This window comes from Echinops telfairi, unplaced genomic scaffold, assembly GCF_000313985.2.
Source record: "Echinops telfairi isolate 266 unplaced genomic scaffold, ASM31398v2 ScPeMD7_7457;HRSCAF=8495, whole genome shotgun sequence".
Classification (NCBI taxonomy): Eukaryota; Metazoa; Chordata; class Mammalia; order Afrosoricida; family Tenrecidae; genus Echinops; species Echinops telfairi.
Genome location: NW_022111357.1, coordinates 11269187 through 11282108, shown reverse-complemented (window position 1 = coordinate 11282108; position 12922 = coordinate 11269187). Strand labels below are relative to the sequence as shown.

At 55.1% G+C, this 12922-nt stretch overlaps 1 protein-coding gene across 1 annotated transcript in view; it reads right to left on the bottom strand.

The window, feature by feature from the left end:
* Positions 1-12129, bottom strand: part of PHC2 (polyhomeotic homolog 2) — a 63080-nt gene extending 50951 nt beyond the window's left edge. Inside the window, exons 1-6 of the mRNA XM_004704988.2 lie at positions 11902-12129; positions 6785-6943; positions 5121-5198; positions 4529-4681; positions 3756-3842; positions 2323-2635 (exon numbers count right to left, since the gene is read on the bottom strand). Coding sequence (XP_004705045.1) covers positions 2323-2635; positions 3756-3842; positions 4529-4681; positions 5121-5198; positions 6785-6943; positions 11902-12075 — 964 coding nt within the window. The 5' untranslated portion in view covers positions 12076-12129. The remainder of the gene's footprint in view (positions 1-2322; positions 2636-3755; positions 3843-4528; positions 4682-5120; positions 5199-6784; positions 6944-11901) is intronic.
* Positions 12130-12922: the final 793 nt, after the last annotated feature.

The window sequence follows — 12922 nt, the reverse complement described above, 5'->3', positions numbered from 1 at the left end:
TGTGGGCAGCAGGAAGGAGGCAAAGCCCCCTCGTTTGTGTCTCAGGGGGAGAGGGTCTTTGTGGTACTGCAGCCCACAGCTGCTCCCTACAAATGCTCTGGAGCCACTGGCCTGTCCCCATGCTGCGTACTGTTAGCCTAGCCACCCCGAGGCCTCTGACATGGGGCCTGGACCCACACTTTCTTTACGTTTAGGAGGTCAGCAGAGTCCTGCACCTCTGCCCGCCTCAGTGCAGTCGGAGAAGGCCCAGCTCTGAGCTTTGGGGTCAGGAACCAGAGAGGCTCAGGCAACACTGCCCGGCCTGAGATCGGTCTGGCTTGACAATTAAGAACACAGGCCTGGCACCAATGGTGCCGCTGGGCTCCTGCCACCTCAGGACCTCAGAACACCACGAGCTGCTGGGCCACCTCCCCGAGCTGCAGCGTTCTGTGACATGGGCACGCTATAAGCTAGTGCCCCACAGGGCTCGGGTGAAGACGGGAAGGGAGTGTGCGCGCACTACAACATGGAGCGTGTGATCTAGGGCACAGGGACAGCCCACAATTGCTTGTCCCCTTCTGTCCAGTCTCTTTGGAGACCCCGGGGTTGCCTACCAGCTGGAGGCAACCTGGGCCTTAGTCATTTCGGGGTTGTTAGAGCTGGGGGGCTGGTTTAAGTTTAGAGAAAGGTTGCCTTTCATATGGGGGCAGGAATGGGGTTCCAAGGAAGTCCCCAAGCCCCGGCCTTGCTCTAGGGTTTGCAGGTTGATGGAGGAGGCAGAAGAATTGATGATGGTCCAGACTGGCAGTCATTCTCAGTCAGTAGTTCTCACCTTCCTCATGCCGCCACCCTTTCATACAGTTCCTTATGTTGTAGTGACCCTCCAACCATAAACTGATTTTCGTTGCTACTTCATCATGAATCGGGCGACCCCTGTGAAAGGGTTGTTCGACCCCCAAAGGAGTCGCGACCCACAGGTTGAGAACCGCTGCTCTAAGTCTCCCTGTCTGTACTACTCTCTCTCTCTATCGAGACTGGACTCCTCTCTGAAACAGCGTTGCTAGCCTCTGACCCACAGGCACCGCACGCCACGGGGCAGCGAGGGCCCTGCAGGGAGTGCTCCTGGGCGCAGCACTGACCACCGGCCCTGTGTCCTTGAGTGTGTTCTGACCTCATGCAGGTATACAGAGGACTTTACTCCAGGGTCCTCCTACCTCATTGCTAGAATGTTCTCCAATTATGCTTTCTTCTGTCAGACTGGAATCCCTTTCCTCATTCTGTCTGCTAAAGACCCATCTACCACTTCCTGCGTGACACCCTCCCCGAGCGGTCCTGCTGGGCACCGCCACATTGCCCCTCACACCTGACTTCCATATTGACTAGATGGGACTGAGTGGAAAGGCAGCATGCTTTGGTTACCTTGGCCAACTTAGTAACAGTCACAGAACAAGTGCTCAGGGGTGGGAAAGGGGTTCCCCTGGACAATACAGATGGTCAGAATGACGTTATCAGGGTTCATACCGGGGCGATTTTCCCTTTCACGCAAAGCCCTGTGGGCCAATGCCGCACTGGTTTCTGCCTTGTCACAGCTTGCCCACCTTCCGAGGCCAAGCAGCCTGACTTCTGGGGACCCTGGAAGGTTTCCTCACTGAACACTTGCCAGGCCAGGTGGTGCAGGGAGAGGGGTAGCAGGCAGGCAGGGGAAGGAGCCTCATCCAGGAAATAAAGATTCTTCCTCTCCACAGAACTTGCCCCACAAGTATCTGCTAAATTTATCCCTAAGTGTCCTCTCTGTAAGTCAGCCTTTCTTGGCTCTGCCCCCTCCCCGAGGCTGCAGCTACCGTCTCTCTGTGCACATCAGAGCTTATGTGTGCGGTAGCATCTGTCACCCTTGAGGGTGCTATTCTCAGCGGTCCTTGGAGGGCAGGCCCAGGTCTGACTTGTCATCCAGAACTGGCTATGCATCTGGCAGACATTCGCCGAGGAAGGGCAAGAAGTGATGAGCAAAGAAAGGGCTCCCCCCTCCCCCCGCTGTGTGGACCTGGCATGCTGCTGGCTAGCCCCTGTCCATTTCCCTGCTGCCTTAGAGAATTTCAAGACTGCCTTACTGCCACCCTCTCCTCACTCAAGGTTGCATACTCCAAGACCCACGGCTGCCCATGGTGCAGACGGACTCATGCAGCCCCCTCAGTGCTGGCTCCTGCCCTGTGAGCCAGATGCAGGATACAGAATAGGCGGCTGAGGAATAGTTCCAGATGGTGTGCATGCGTGGTACATGTCCATCCAAGCCCATAGCCTTCCTGGGCTCTCTGGGCTAGGATGTCTTCATCCCAGAGTCCTTACCTGGTGCAATGAGGGGGTGGGCAGCCACCGAGGGCAGCACCCGGCCGAGCCCGGCCCGGCCCTCCATGGTCCCCGGCACGCTGCTGTTGCCCTCTCCTTTCTTGAGTGCTTCCAGCGCACTGTCAGTTAGGCCGGACTTGGCACCTGCAGGGGAGCCCTGAGCGGAATTTCTGCCCTGTGATGGGGTAGGCAGAGGCTGGCTACCACTTGGCGTGGGTTTCAAGGCCAAGCTGGGGACGACAGACTGGGTGGGGGTGGGGCCCGAGGCTGCTGTGGCTGGTGTCTGCTGAGGCCGGAGAGTCAAGTTCTGTACCTGGAAGAGAGGGTTCCATCGGAATCCGTAGAATGTGGACGGCACCAATGCCCACACAGGACTAAGTGGGAGAAGGAGGCTGGGCTGGATCCAGGAGTGACTGGGCGGGTGGACAGTCTGGGTGTGGGCAAGGGCATGGGCATGAGAGTGGGCATGGACATGAGCATGGGGTGTGGGCTTGAGCATGGGCATGAATGAGGGCGAGGGCATGAGCGTGGGCGAGGGCGACTGAAAGAAGAACCAGGAGCAGATGGAGATTCCAAAAGAAGCAAGAAAGGTGGCAGTGGTTGGATCGACCATCTGTATGAGGAACTGAATTCTGAGAAGAAGCTGAGGCCAGGCCTTTCTCCCTCTGATTACCTCGCCACCACTCCCACCTCTCAGGATCAGAGATATACTGTCAAGAACTCATTCCCAGATACAGCAGGGCCTGGGGCTTCCCACACTGGAAAAGGCCAGGGTAAACTGAATGCTCATTGGCCAGCAAGGCTACCCAGGGACCGACTTTCTTGCCCTTACAACAAGCTCAACACTGGGCCTTTCCAAGACAGAGCTGCGTGTTTAGTCAGCCTGGTCCCGGGTGCCCTCTGCTGGACACATGGAGGCTCTGCCAGGTGTGAACCAGACTAATCTGAGCTGCCTGCCGCCCAATCTCCACTCTATAGAGGGCTTCAGGAGGGTGTCCTCCCCCGGTTGTCCATAGAACCTTTACAGCCTCGCTCAAATCTATGCGCCCCCCAGGAGATGTAGGAAGCAGGGATCCATCCCTGCTCCTGCCTCCATACTGTTTTTCCTGGTGCCTGGCTGCACTGGCATTTGAAATCAGAGCAGGAGTTAAAAAGCAGCAGCAACAGAAGAAGCAATACAGGGGAGGCTGTAAGGTACAAAAGGTGGCCCAGACACCGCCCCCCCCAGCAGCCCTGCTCACCTCAGCAGGCTGGGCTCTGACGCCGAAGTCATAATCGAGGGCCTGAGACCCGCCACGTGAAGTTGAGGGTTTCTCAGCCTCCCACCTGCCTGTGCAGCAATGGCAGGCTCCTCCAGGTGTGCCCAGCCCCAAGGTCAGAGCCCCTCTCGAGGGGTGCCCCCCACTGCCCACCCACCCACAGGGAGTCCTCACCTGGGCAGGGGTGGGGGGCCGGGCGGGGGAGCCAGTGCTGAGCTCAGGCTGCACAGTAGCAACGGCGGCCGTGGGCGTGAAGATGAGCTGAGGGGACAAAGGAACAGTGCCGCCTAGGCCCCTAGCTACCTGCACCAGGTGACCTGGCTGGGCCTGGAATCACAGGAAACGAGGCCCCTTTTACCTGCCCCAGGTGGGCTCAGCCACAGGCCAGGCCAACTTAGCCAGGGGGCAGCTAGAGGGAAGGCTAAGGAGGGAGACACTGGGAGGCAAGACGGGGAGGAGTGCAGTGGAGGGGAAGCAGCAGCATGTTCCAAAGCCGGGGCTACCACCTTCCCCACCTGGCTGGGACGCACTTTGGGCCCCTGAGCTAGTGGTGGGTGGTCCCAGTCAGAGACCCAAATGTCACAGTGGGATAAGACCCCTTTTGATGGTGCCGGGGGCTATAGGCTTACTTATCTCACACATCTGAGTGTTGGGGACCACTGGTGCACAGGCCCTTGCATTGTCTATGTCGGTTTGGGGGCAGAGAGGCCCTCAGGAGAAAAGAATAATTGTTCCACTCTGGGAAGGGAAGGGGGCGTTGAAGCTTGGAATCCCACCCACCCTTGATTTCTGGAGACAAGCTCCCCGTCCTGTCCCCCTTCCAGATCCACCCTTATTTATTACAGGACCCACCCTCCTGACCATCCCCGATCCATCTTCCGACCCTTTTTGAGTTCCCCAGCCCCCAACTCTGTTCTCTGGACCCATCCATCTGAGCCGGGCCTCACCATTTGTGCCCTCAGGTACATTTGTGCTTGGCTGGCCGTCAGGGCGGGAGAAGAGGTGTTGCCCAAGAGCACTGCCTGCTGGGCGATGCCTGAGGCTGTGGCCGAGTTGACGCTCTGTGCCCGACTGATGAGCTGGGCAGCGGCCGGATTGAGCTGATGAGAGAGACGTGAACAGCATGTTCTGTTGGTTAATGCTGTGCCCTCTTTGTCGGTTTTACCCCCGTCCCCCCACTTCTTTTCTATGGGGGATTCAGCCTTAGGAAGGCCTCTGATCCCTGGGAGCTTCCCCTCCGCACCGCTCTCATCAGTGGCCCAGGGGCGGAGCCGCAGGGGTCATCCAATGGGGAGAGAACTGAGCCTTGACACTGGAAAGGTGACTGGAGTTACAGTGGAAGAGTCAAAAGGTGACAGGAGTTATAATGGAAGAGCTAGAGTGGAATCTGCTTCTGCTTCTTTTTTTCTGGCAAGAGCAACAGATTCCAGCCACAAGTCTACCTGGCTGAGGATTCACTGCCATTGGGTCTGCGCATGCACAGGCATTGTGGGTAGAGAGGAGGGAACTGGCCTTGAGCTGCGGGTGCTGCCCACTCACCGAGGACGGCTGGGCTGGTGCCTGCGCAGCCCCGCTGCTGCCCGAGGAGCTCCCTTGTCTGTTGGCTACCAAGCTTGCCTAGGAAAGAACACAACCTGTCATTCCAGAGCCACGTCTCCCCCACACTCATCTTCTCAAAGAAGCATCACAGGCCGGCCGGCCGGGGGGGAGAGCGGCCCACAGAGAGAAATCATCTGGAACCAAATCCCCAATCTGCTACATCTGTGTGTCCTTGGGTTTCCTCTCTCATACGCTGTATGCCATGAGTGTGTCTACCGCGCCGAGGTGCTGAGGAGAGGCAACCAGGCAACACACAGAGAGCATTTCTATGGAAGCACTCAGTTTCCTGCTTGTAGCTGTCGTTACTGGCTAGTGATGCCAACTCTCTCTCGCCCCACAGCACCAACCACCATATCACACCTGGCTCATGGACTCCCATGTGGAAGAGTTTGGCACATAGAATCTGGAAAGTGCGACCTACCTCCTTCCCCTGGCTGCTTCTAAGCCTTCAAGTGTTGGCCCCAAGAGGCCTTCTCTGACCACTCACTGAGCACACCCCTCTTTGCTATTCCCTCACAGCAACCTGGTCTTTCCCTTCAGAGTGCTTATCATGGCTTCCCCCAAACCAGCCCCAAATTCGTGGCCTTTGAGTCATTTCCGACCCATAGTGGCCCTATAGATAGGGTAGTCCTGTCTGTGAGTTTCCCACTGTGATTCTTTGCAGGAGTTGAAAGTCCCTTCTTTCTCCTAAGGAGTGGCTGGTGGATTTGAACTACTGACCTTGCGGTTAGCAGCTCAATGCTTTTGGGTAAGGATGGGATCAGCTCCTGTAAAGATTTACAGACTCAGAGCCATTGTGAGTTGGCATCCACTCAGTGGCAGTGGGATGAGCTATTTTGGTTTTCTCGGTTTAGATTTTTGTTGACTTGCTGTCTCTCCAATAAAAACCCACAGTATTCCTAGCATGTGACCTGACCTTTTGATAGTTGAAGTAGGCACTAGGCAGTTTTCACTGAAGGAGGGAACGGGTGAGTCCTTCTCAGCCACTACAAGGAGAGAGAGCTAACCCATGCAGAAATGCTAGTTGGGCAGTGCCCTTCTCCATGAACACCTCCTTGGTCCCTCTCCTAGTCATTCAGTGATGTGGCCAAGAAGGGGGTTCTCCCTGTACTGCTTCCTCAGGTTAGAGGAGGCAAGACTCCCTGCCATTGCACTCACTAGCTCTGTGACCTGGAGGAGGCACGTCATCTCCAGCGCCTCTGGTCCGTCTGTGCCGGAAGGAGGTGCTGACAGCAGCAGCTGCGTCACAGGGGTTCTGTGAGGATTCAGGGAGGTGGTGCCTGCGAAACACCTGTGCCATGCAGTGCCTGGCATGGCATGGTTCAACAGACGTGGGCTTTCCCTCTTACTACTGCTACCGCTCTCGACATCATCACCACCACCACCACCACCACCACCATCATCATCATCCTTCTTACCATCATCATCAGCATCCTTCTTACCACCACCACCACCACCATCATCATCCTTCTTAACATCATCATCATCAGCATCCTTCTTACCATGATCATCATCCTTCTTACCATGATCATCATCTTTCTTACCACCACCACCACCACCACCACCACCATCATCATCATCATCGTCATCGTCGTCCTTCTTACCTGCTGCACAGCCGCCAGGCTCTGGAGCTGGGCGCTGCTGAGGTGCTGCTGCTGCAGCGCTGCGGTCTGCAGCATGAGGTGCTGCTGCTGGGCGGCGTACATCTGCTGCAGGTACTGAGCGGCGGTGCTGGGCTGCCGGTGCAGGGCCTGCTGGATCACCTACAGAGGGCAGGGGCCGGAGGCCAGGAGAAAGGGCTGGTGCACCCAACTGGCCACCCGCCACACCTGCTGTGGACCTGCTCCTTCTGTCATGCCTCGTCTGGGCTTTGAGGCTGCCACTGTGACCAATGGGCACCCTCCAGGTGGGGAAGAGACCTGTTTGCATAAGCTTTATACATGTCTGCCTGGCTGTCTTGCGTTTCGCTTCAGTGTCCATTTTCCTCACATTTCCCCAACACCCTGTGCTCCTGGGCGGCGTTTCTGCTCCGGCCAACTCTCGAGGCCGTAAGGAGGCTCAGAAGGACAGAGGCCCTTAAGGCCCCCGTCGTGTCCCATGACAGCTTGGCAGCCAATTCTGCAGCTAGGAGTAGGCTGACAGGGCACGAAGAAGGCGAGGGCACAGAGGATAGAAACTCAAGAAGCCCGAGAGAATGAAGAGGTGGCGAGAAAGGGATTGGTCAGAAGGGGGGCCCAGGCCAGCTTCACCAGGTAGCCAGGCAAATGACAAGTATCCAGAGGCAACGCCTCCTCTGGTGGGCCTTCAAGGTGGATTCTACACTGCATCGGAGGCTCTGCCCCTGGTTCCCTAGCACGTTCCGTCAGTCCGTCTGAAGAAGCCCGGCTTTGCAGGGCAGACTGATGCCAGAGGAATGAGCCAGTTCCCCGTGAGCCATGCCCTCCCTCTCTCCAGGCCTCCTTTGTTGTCACTGCCGGCCCTGTCTCCAGCCTTTACTGCTTCCCCTTCTTTCCTGATGGGATGGGTTGAGCCGGGGCCTCTAGGAAATGACAGAAGGGTTGGCTTCGAATCTAAAGGTTGGTGGCTCAAAGCCACCTAGCCTCATTTTGGAAGGAAGGTCCGATGAACTATGCCCAGGGAGATGACAGCAAAGAAAACCCTCTGGAACATTCTACTCAGAATCGACTCAGTGGCAATGGTTTAGGTTGGACTCTCCCACTCTCTAGCCCCAACCCCTCAGAGCCCTTTCCCAACCCTCAGGGACAAAGAAAAGGGACTACCTGCCCGTCAGCCCTGAGATCATCAATGTTCATCCTCCAGAGAGATTTCTCTTCCCTTCTCCTCCTCATCCTGTCGCTTTGCTGTCCCCTCTCCCCACTGGGTGCCTTGCACCGGGTGTTGTCCAAGCTTTGACCTACTTCCACCCTGAGCTCCGTTGAAGCCTTGGCTATCAAGCTGCTCCCACGCTTGGTTCCTCCCCTCCCCCCAGCGAGGGAGCCTCTGGTCTGCTTCTACCAAGTGCTGGGAACTCTAGCACAAAACACTGGGCTCGGATTCGGGGTTCTGTGAGAACGTGCTAACGTCACAGATTCCCTCTGGGCTCTGGGGTTCTCCATAGATGCCTCTGCACACTCCCTCCCCACAGCCCACCATGTCTACGTCTTTCGTTCAGGAACTGTTTATCATGAGCTCGGTTATTTTATTCTGTTCTTACCGTCTGTACCTAGGCCTCTCTATGTTTCTCATCGGTGTAAAAGTAACCTACATGGTGGGCCAGTCAGCAGCAGGAGTGGTGAGGCGACTCATCCTTGCGAGGGGGTGCCAATGGACGGAAACAGGAGGTAGCCCCAGGGACTCTGCTTGGCCGTGGAAAGCAAGCAAGCCGCAGGTCACGCCACTTGGGAGAGCCACTTGGGAGAACAGAAACCCCATCCCATTTGCTTAGAGTTCTGATGAGAGCGAGGAAGAGGGCTCACCTCGGTGTTAACTGCTGGCAGCTAGAGGAGCCCAGGTGGCTTTGGTGGTTACAACTGAACTGTTAACCACAACGGCAACTGCTGGAACTCACCAGTGGCTCGGGGCAGAAAGATGAGGCTGTCTGCTCCCAGGAAGATCAGCAGCCTCAGCAGGAGCTGCTCAAAGGCGCAGTTCGCCTCGGCCACTCTGTCCTATTCGGTCACTATGAATTGACTTGATCATGAGATGATTATTTTTGACAGCTAAACTATTCAGAAGAAGACGTGGAACAAGGGCTATCATTGCTGATGTCTGATGGATCTTGGCTGAAAGTAGAGGACCCCAGAAAGAGGTTTACTTGTGTTTCATTGACTACATCAAGGCATTGGACTGTGTGCATCATAACAAATTATGGATCACCTTGAGAGGAATGGGAATTCCAGAACACTTCAGTGAGCTTATGCAGAACTTGTACATGGATCAGGAGGCAGTTGTGCGAATGGAACAAAGGAATACATCATGGTTTAAAGTCAGGAAAGGCGTGAGTTAGGGTTGTAGCCTCTCACCATACTGACTCATCTGTATGCCGAGCAGATCAGCAGAGAAGCTGGATTATATGAAGAAGACCGCAGCATCAGGAGTGGAGGAAGGCTTATGAACAACCTGCAGTATGCAGATGACACAACCTGGCTTGGTGAAAGTGAGGAGGAATTAAAGTACTTCCTGATGAAGATCGAGGAGTGAAGCCCTCAGTATGGAGTACGACTCAATGTAAAGATGTACAAAATCCTCTCAACTAGACCAATAGGTGACATCATGAGAAGTAAAGAAACGTTGAAGTTGTCAAGGATTTTGTCTTGCTTGGATCCACAATCAATGCTCATGGAAGCAGCAGCCAAGAGATCCAAAGACATATTGCATTAGGTAAATTTGTTGCCCAAGACCTCTTTAGAGTATTGAAATGCAAGGATGTTACTTGGAGGACGAACATGCACCTGCCCTAAGCCCTGGTACTTTGCTTTGCCTCACATGCACGTGGAAGTTGGACATTGAATACGGGAGACTGAAGAAGAAAGATGCATTTGAATTGTGGTGCTGGAGAACGATATGGAAAACGCCATGGACTGCTGAAAGGACAGACGGATCTGTCCTGGAAGAAGCATCGCAGAGTACTCTTCAGATGCAAGGGTGGCAAGGCTTTGTCTTACATGGTTGGACATGTTGTCAGGGAGACCAGTCCCGGAGAAAGGCAGCGCGCTTGGTACGGTGTCGGGGCAGTGAAACAAAGGGAGGCTCTGGACAAGAAGGACTGACATCTGGGCTGCACCTGGGCTCACACATGAGAACAATTGGGGGGTGGCCCAGTGCTTTGTTCTCTTGTGCATAGGGTTGCTATGAGTTGCAACCCACACGATGACACCTAACAACAACTAAGCCTTCCTGCATGAAGAGGCTGGCAGTGGGGGTGGGGGTGAGGGAGGATGGGTACAGGACACATGGTTTGAACCTGAGAGAGTGAGCAGTACTCTGAGAGAGAGCAGATGCTAAGGAACCTTCTTGCTAAAGTGTCTTCTTGAACTTGACACTTCGTGCCCTGTCCATGGCCTGCAGTGCCATCTTCTCCATCCTCTTCTCTGGGCCTGGCCAGAGAAGGGTGAGGTCATTTGTCTCATGTGCCCAAGCTGCGACAGCAACATGACTGAGGGTGCACTGTTCTCGCTTGCCGACCCTTTTGGGCCTGAGTAATCTGGGAACCTCAAACAGACACTGTAGTGATTATGAGCACAGGTTGTGGGAGGGGAGTGTGTGTAAGAGTTAGAGGTACAGTGTTTTGGTCTTTTCCTGAATGACCTTGGACAAATTTGGGAAGCCTGGTGGCACAGTGTTAAGTGCTTGGTTGCTAGGTGGAAGGTCAGTGGTTTGAACCCACAAGCTACTCCATGGGAGAAAGAGATGGGCATCTATTTATGTAAAGATTTACAGCTTTGGAATCCCGATGGGGCCGTTCTAGTCTGGTCTGTAAGGTGGCTCTGGGTGGAAATCAATTTGGTGACAATGGGTTTTTAGGAGCCTCAGTTTTCACAGCAAAAACGTGTGTCTAGTGATAAAATTGGAGGAGGGGAGCGGGGGTGGGTGGGAGGGGGGAGTCTGTAGAAGGCTCCGAGCAGCGCCTGTCAGTAAGCAGTCGTGACTGCACTGTGGGACAGCTGCGCAACTTCCAGCCAGGCATGCCTTTGCCTTTGCATCTTCACATGTCCACACACTTATTCTCCCAGAATGCCATCGGGTAATCATCAGGTAAGAAGGGAGTTGTTCTGATCTTGCAACTATCCCCCTGTCCCCAGACTTCCTGGGCTGGGCTCCTCTAGCGTCTCTCTGTCCTCTGAAGACGTGCAAGTGCGCAGGTCAGTGAAGGTCGTACGTATTAAGCACAAGTATCAAAATGTGGAACCATTGTTGCAACAAGTCACCCCCTGGGTCTCTGCACTCGGGGAGGCGGGGTTTCATCAGAACCCTTCCCCGGAGAATTCTGCGCTCCTCCCTGTGCCACCGCACCCAAGCGGCGGTGTTGGCATCCCCGAGGGAAGTGGATGCTTTCGTTTAAAATGTTCTTTGGGTTTGGGGTGCAACAAGAAGTCTGAGGGGGCAAGATCAGGTCTTGGATGCGAGGACAAGGTTAAAGTTTCTCAATGAACTCTTCCTAGGCCAGCCTTCCTACCCTCCGAGGACAGACAGGGGTTGTCCCGAGGGGGCGAGGGGGCAGTTCCTGGAAGACTTTCCTGCCTCTTTTCTCACCACGGAGCTTTTCAAGTGTCTGCAGCCATCTTCACAATAAGCCCCTGTCATCCCGTGCTCTTGGAGACCAACATGACCCCTTTGGAATGCCAACCCCCCTCCCCCCAAGTTGCCCAAACCTTCTGAGCTCAGCAGATGCCCCTGGAAGCCACTTTGGGTTGGGCTTTTGATGGCAAAGCCTTAACAAGACCAAGAAAGGCTATTACGGAGGGAACTTGTCTGCAGCCACTCCTGAATCGCAGAGACAGGTGCGAACACGCTCTGTTTGGAATAAAACCGTGTGTGCGTGTATGAACGGGGACCCAGGTGGCAATACTTTTGAACTTGCCCTCATACGCATCCACCAACGCACTCGGTATAATCTATGGCGATTCTCGATGCCACACCCAGACCCCACCCACCGGGCCAGGAGCCGCTCCCCCTCTGCAGACACTACAGAGTAGGGTTCTCGGTTCAGGTGGAGTCTTACCTGCACGGTCTGCCGGTCAGGAATACCACTGTACACAGAAATCTGGGGCCCAGTGGGGTGGCCACTGCCACCACTGCTGCTACTGTTGCCGCCACCGCTACTGGTGACCCCACTGGGACTGCTGGTGACGCTGGCGCTGCTAGACGTGTGCGGGACTGGCAGCTCATTCTCCATGGCCTAGAGGGTGGCACAGTCGTGGCGTTCGGCTGGTAGGAGAGCAGGCGTCTTCTGGGAGGGAAAGGCAGAATTGAATCTTAAATACTTCGTAGAAAACACACACAGGCGCATGCTTCGACTTTTTCAAACCGCCTGCGTAGGCCCACTTCTGCAGTGAGGTCTCCATGCGCACCTGACCTCATAGTGATGGGGCCGGGGCTGGTGGAGTAGGGCAGATGTGCTACCCGTCTGCCTGGAGGAGGCAGCAGAACCAGTGAGCCACCCACTGCCATGGGGTTGATCTGACGCAGAGCTACGCTATGGGACAGAGGAGACTGTGCCTTGGGGTTTCTGAGGCTGTACATGTGGGTTTGACCCACCCACCTTGTGACCAGCAGTGCAATGCTTAACCCAGGACACAGCCAGGATTCCCAAAGCCTGACACTCACTGCCATGGAGTCAGTGCTGACTCACAGCGACCCTCTGTGGGCTTCTGAGACTCTGAACTGTTTGCGGGAGTAGAACACTCAGATTTTCTCCTGAAGAGCTGCTGGTGGTTTTGAACTGCCAACCATGGGGGTCACAGCCCAACTTGTAACCACTACACCACTAGGGTACCAACCATAACACCGGAGAAGGAGGCAGCTTTCCAATACCTGCAGTAGGCTTAGGGATCATCTTGCCCTGTCTTTGTGCTGGGAACACCCAACAGCAAAGAGCTCAAATGACCTGCCCACAGTTATACAACCAGTTCGTGAGACAAATGGGATTCAACGTCTTGAGAGAACCGAATGCAGAGAAGAGGCAAATCAAGGAGGCGAGAAATGAAGTGCTTATTCTGTTTTGTTTCTAAAGCCAGAGAAGA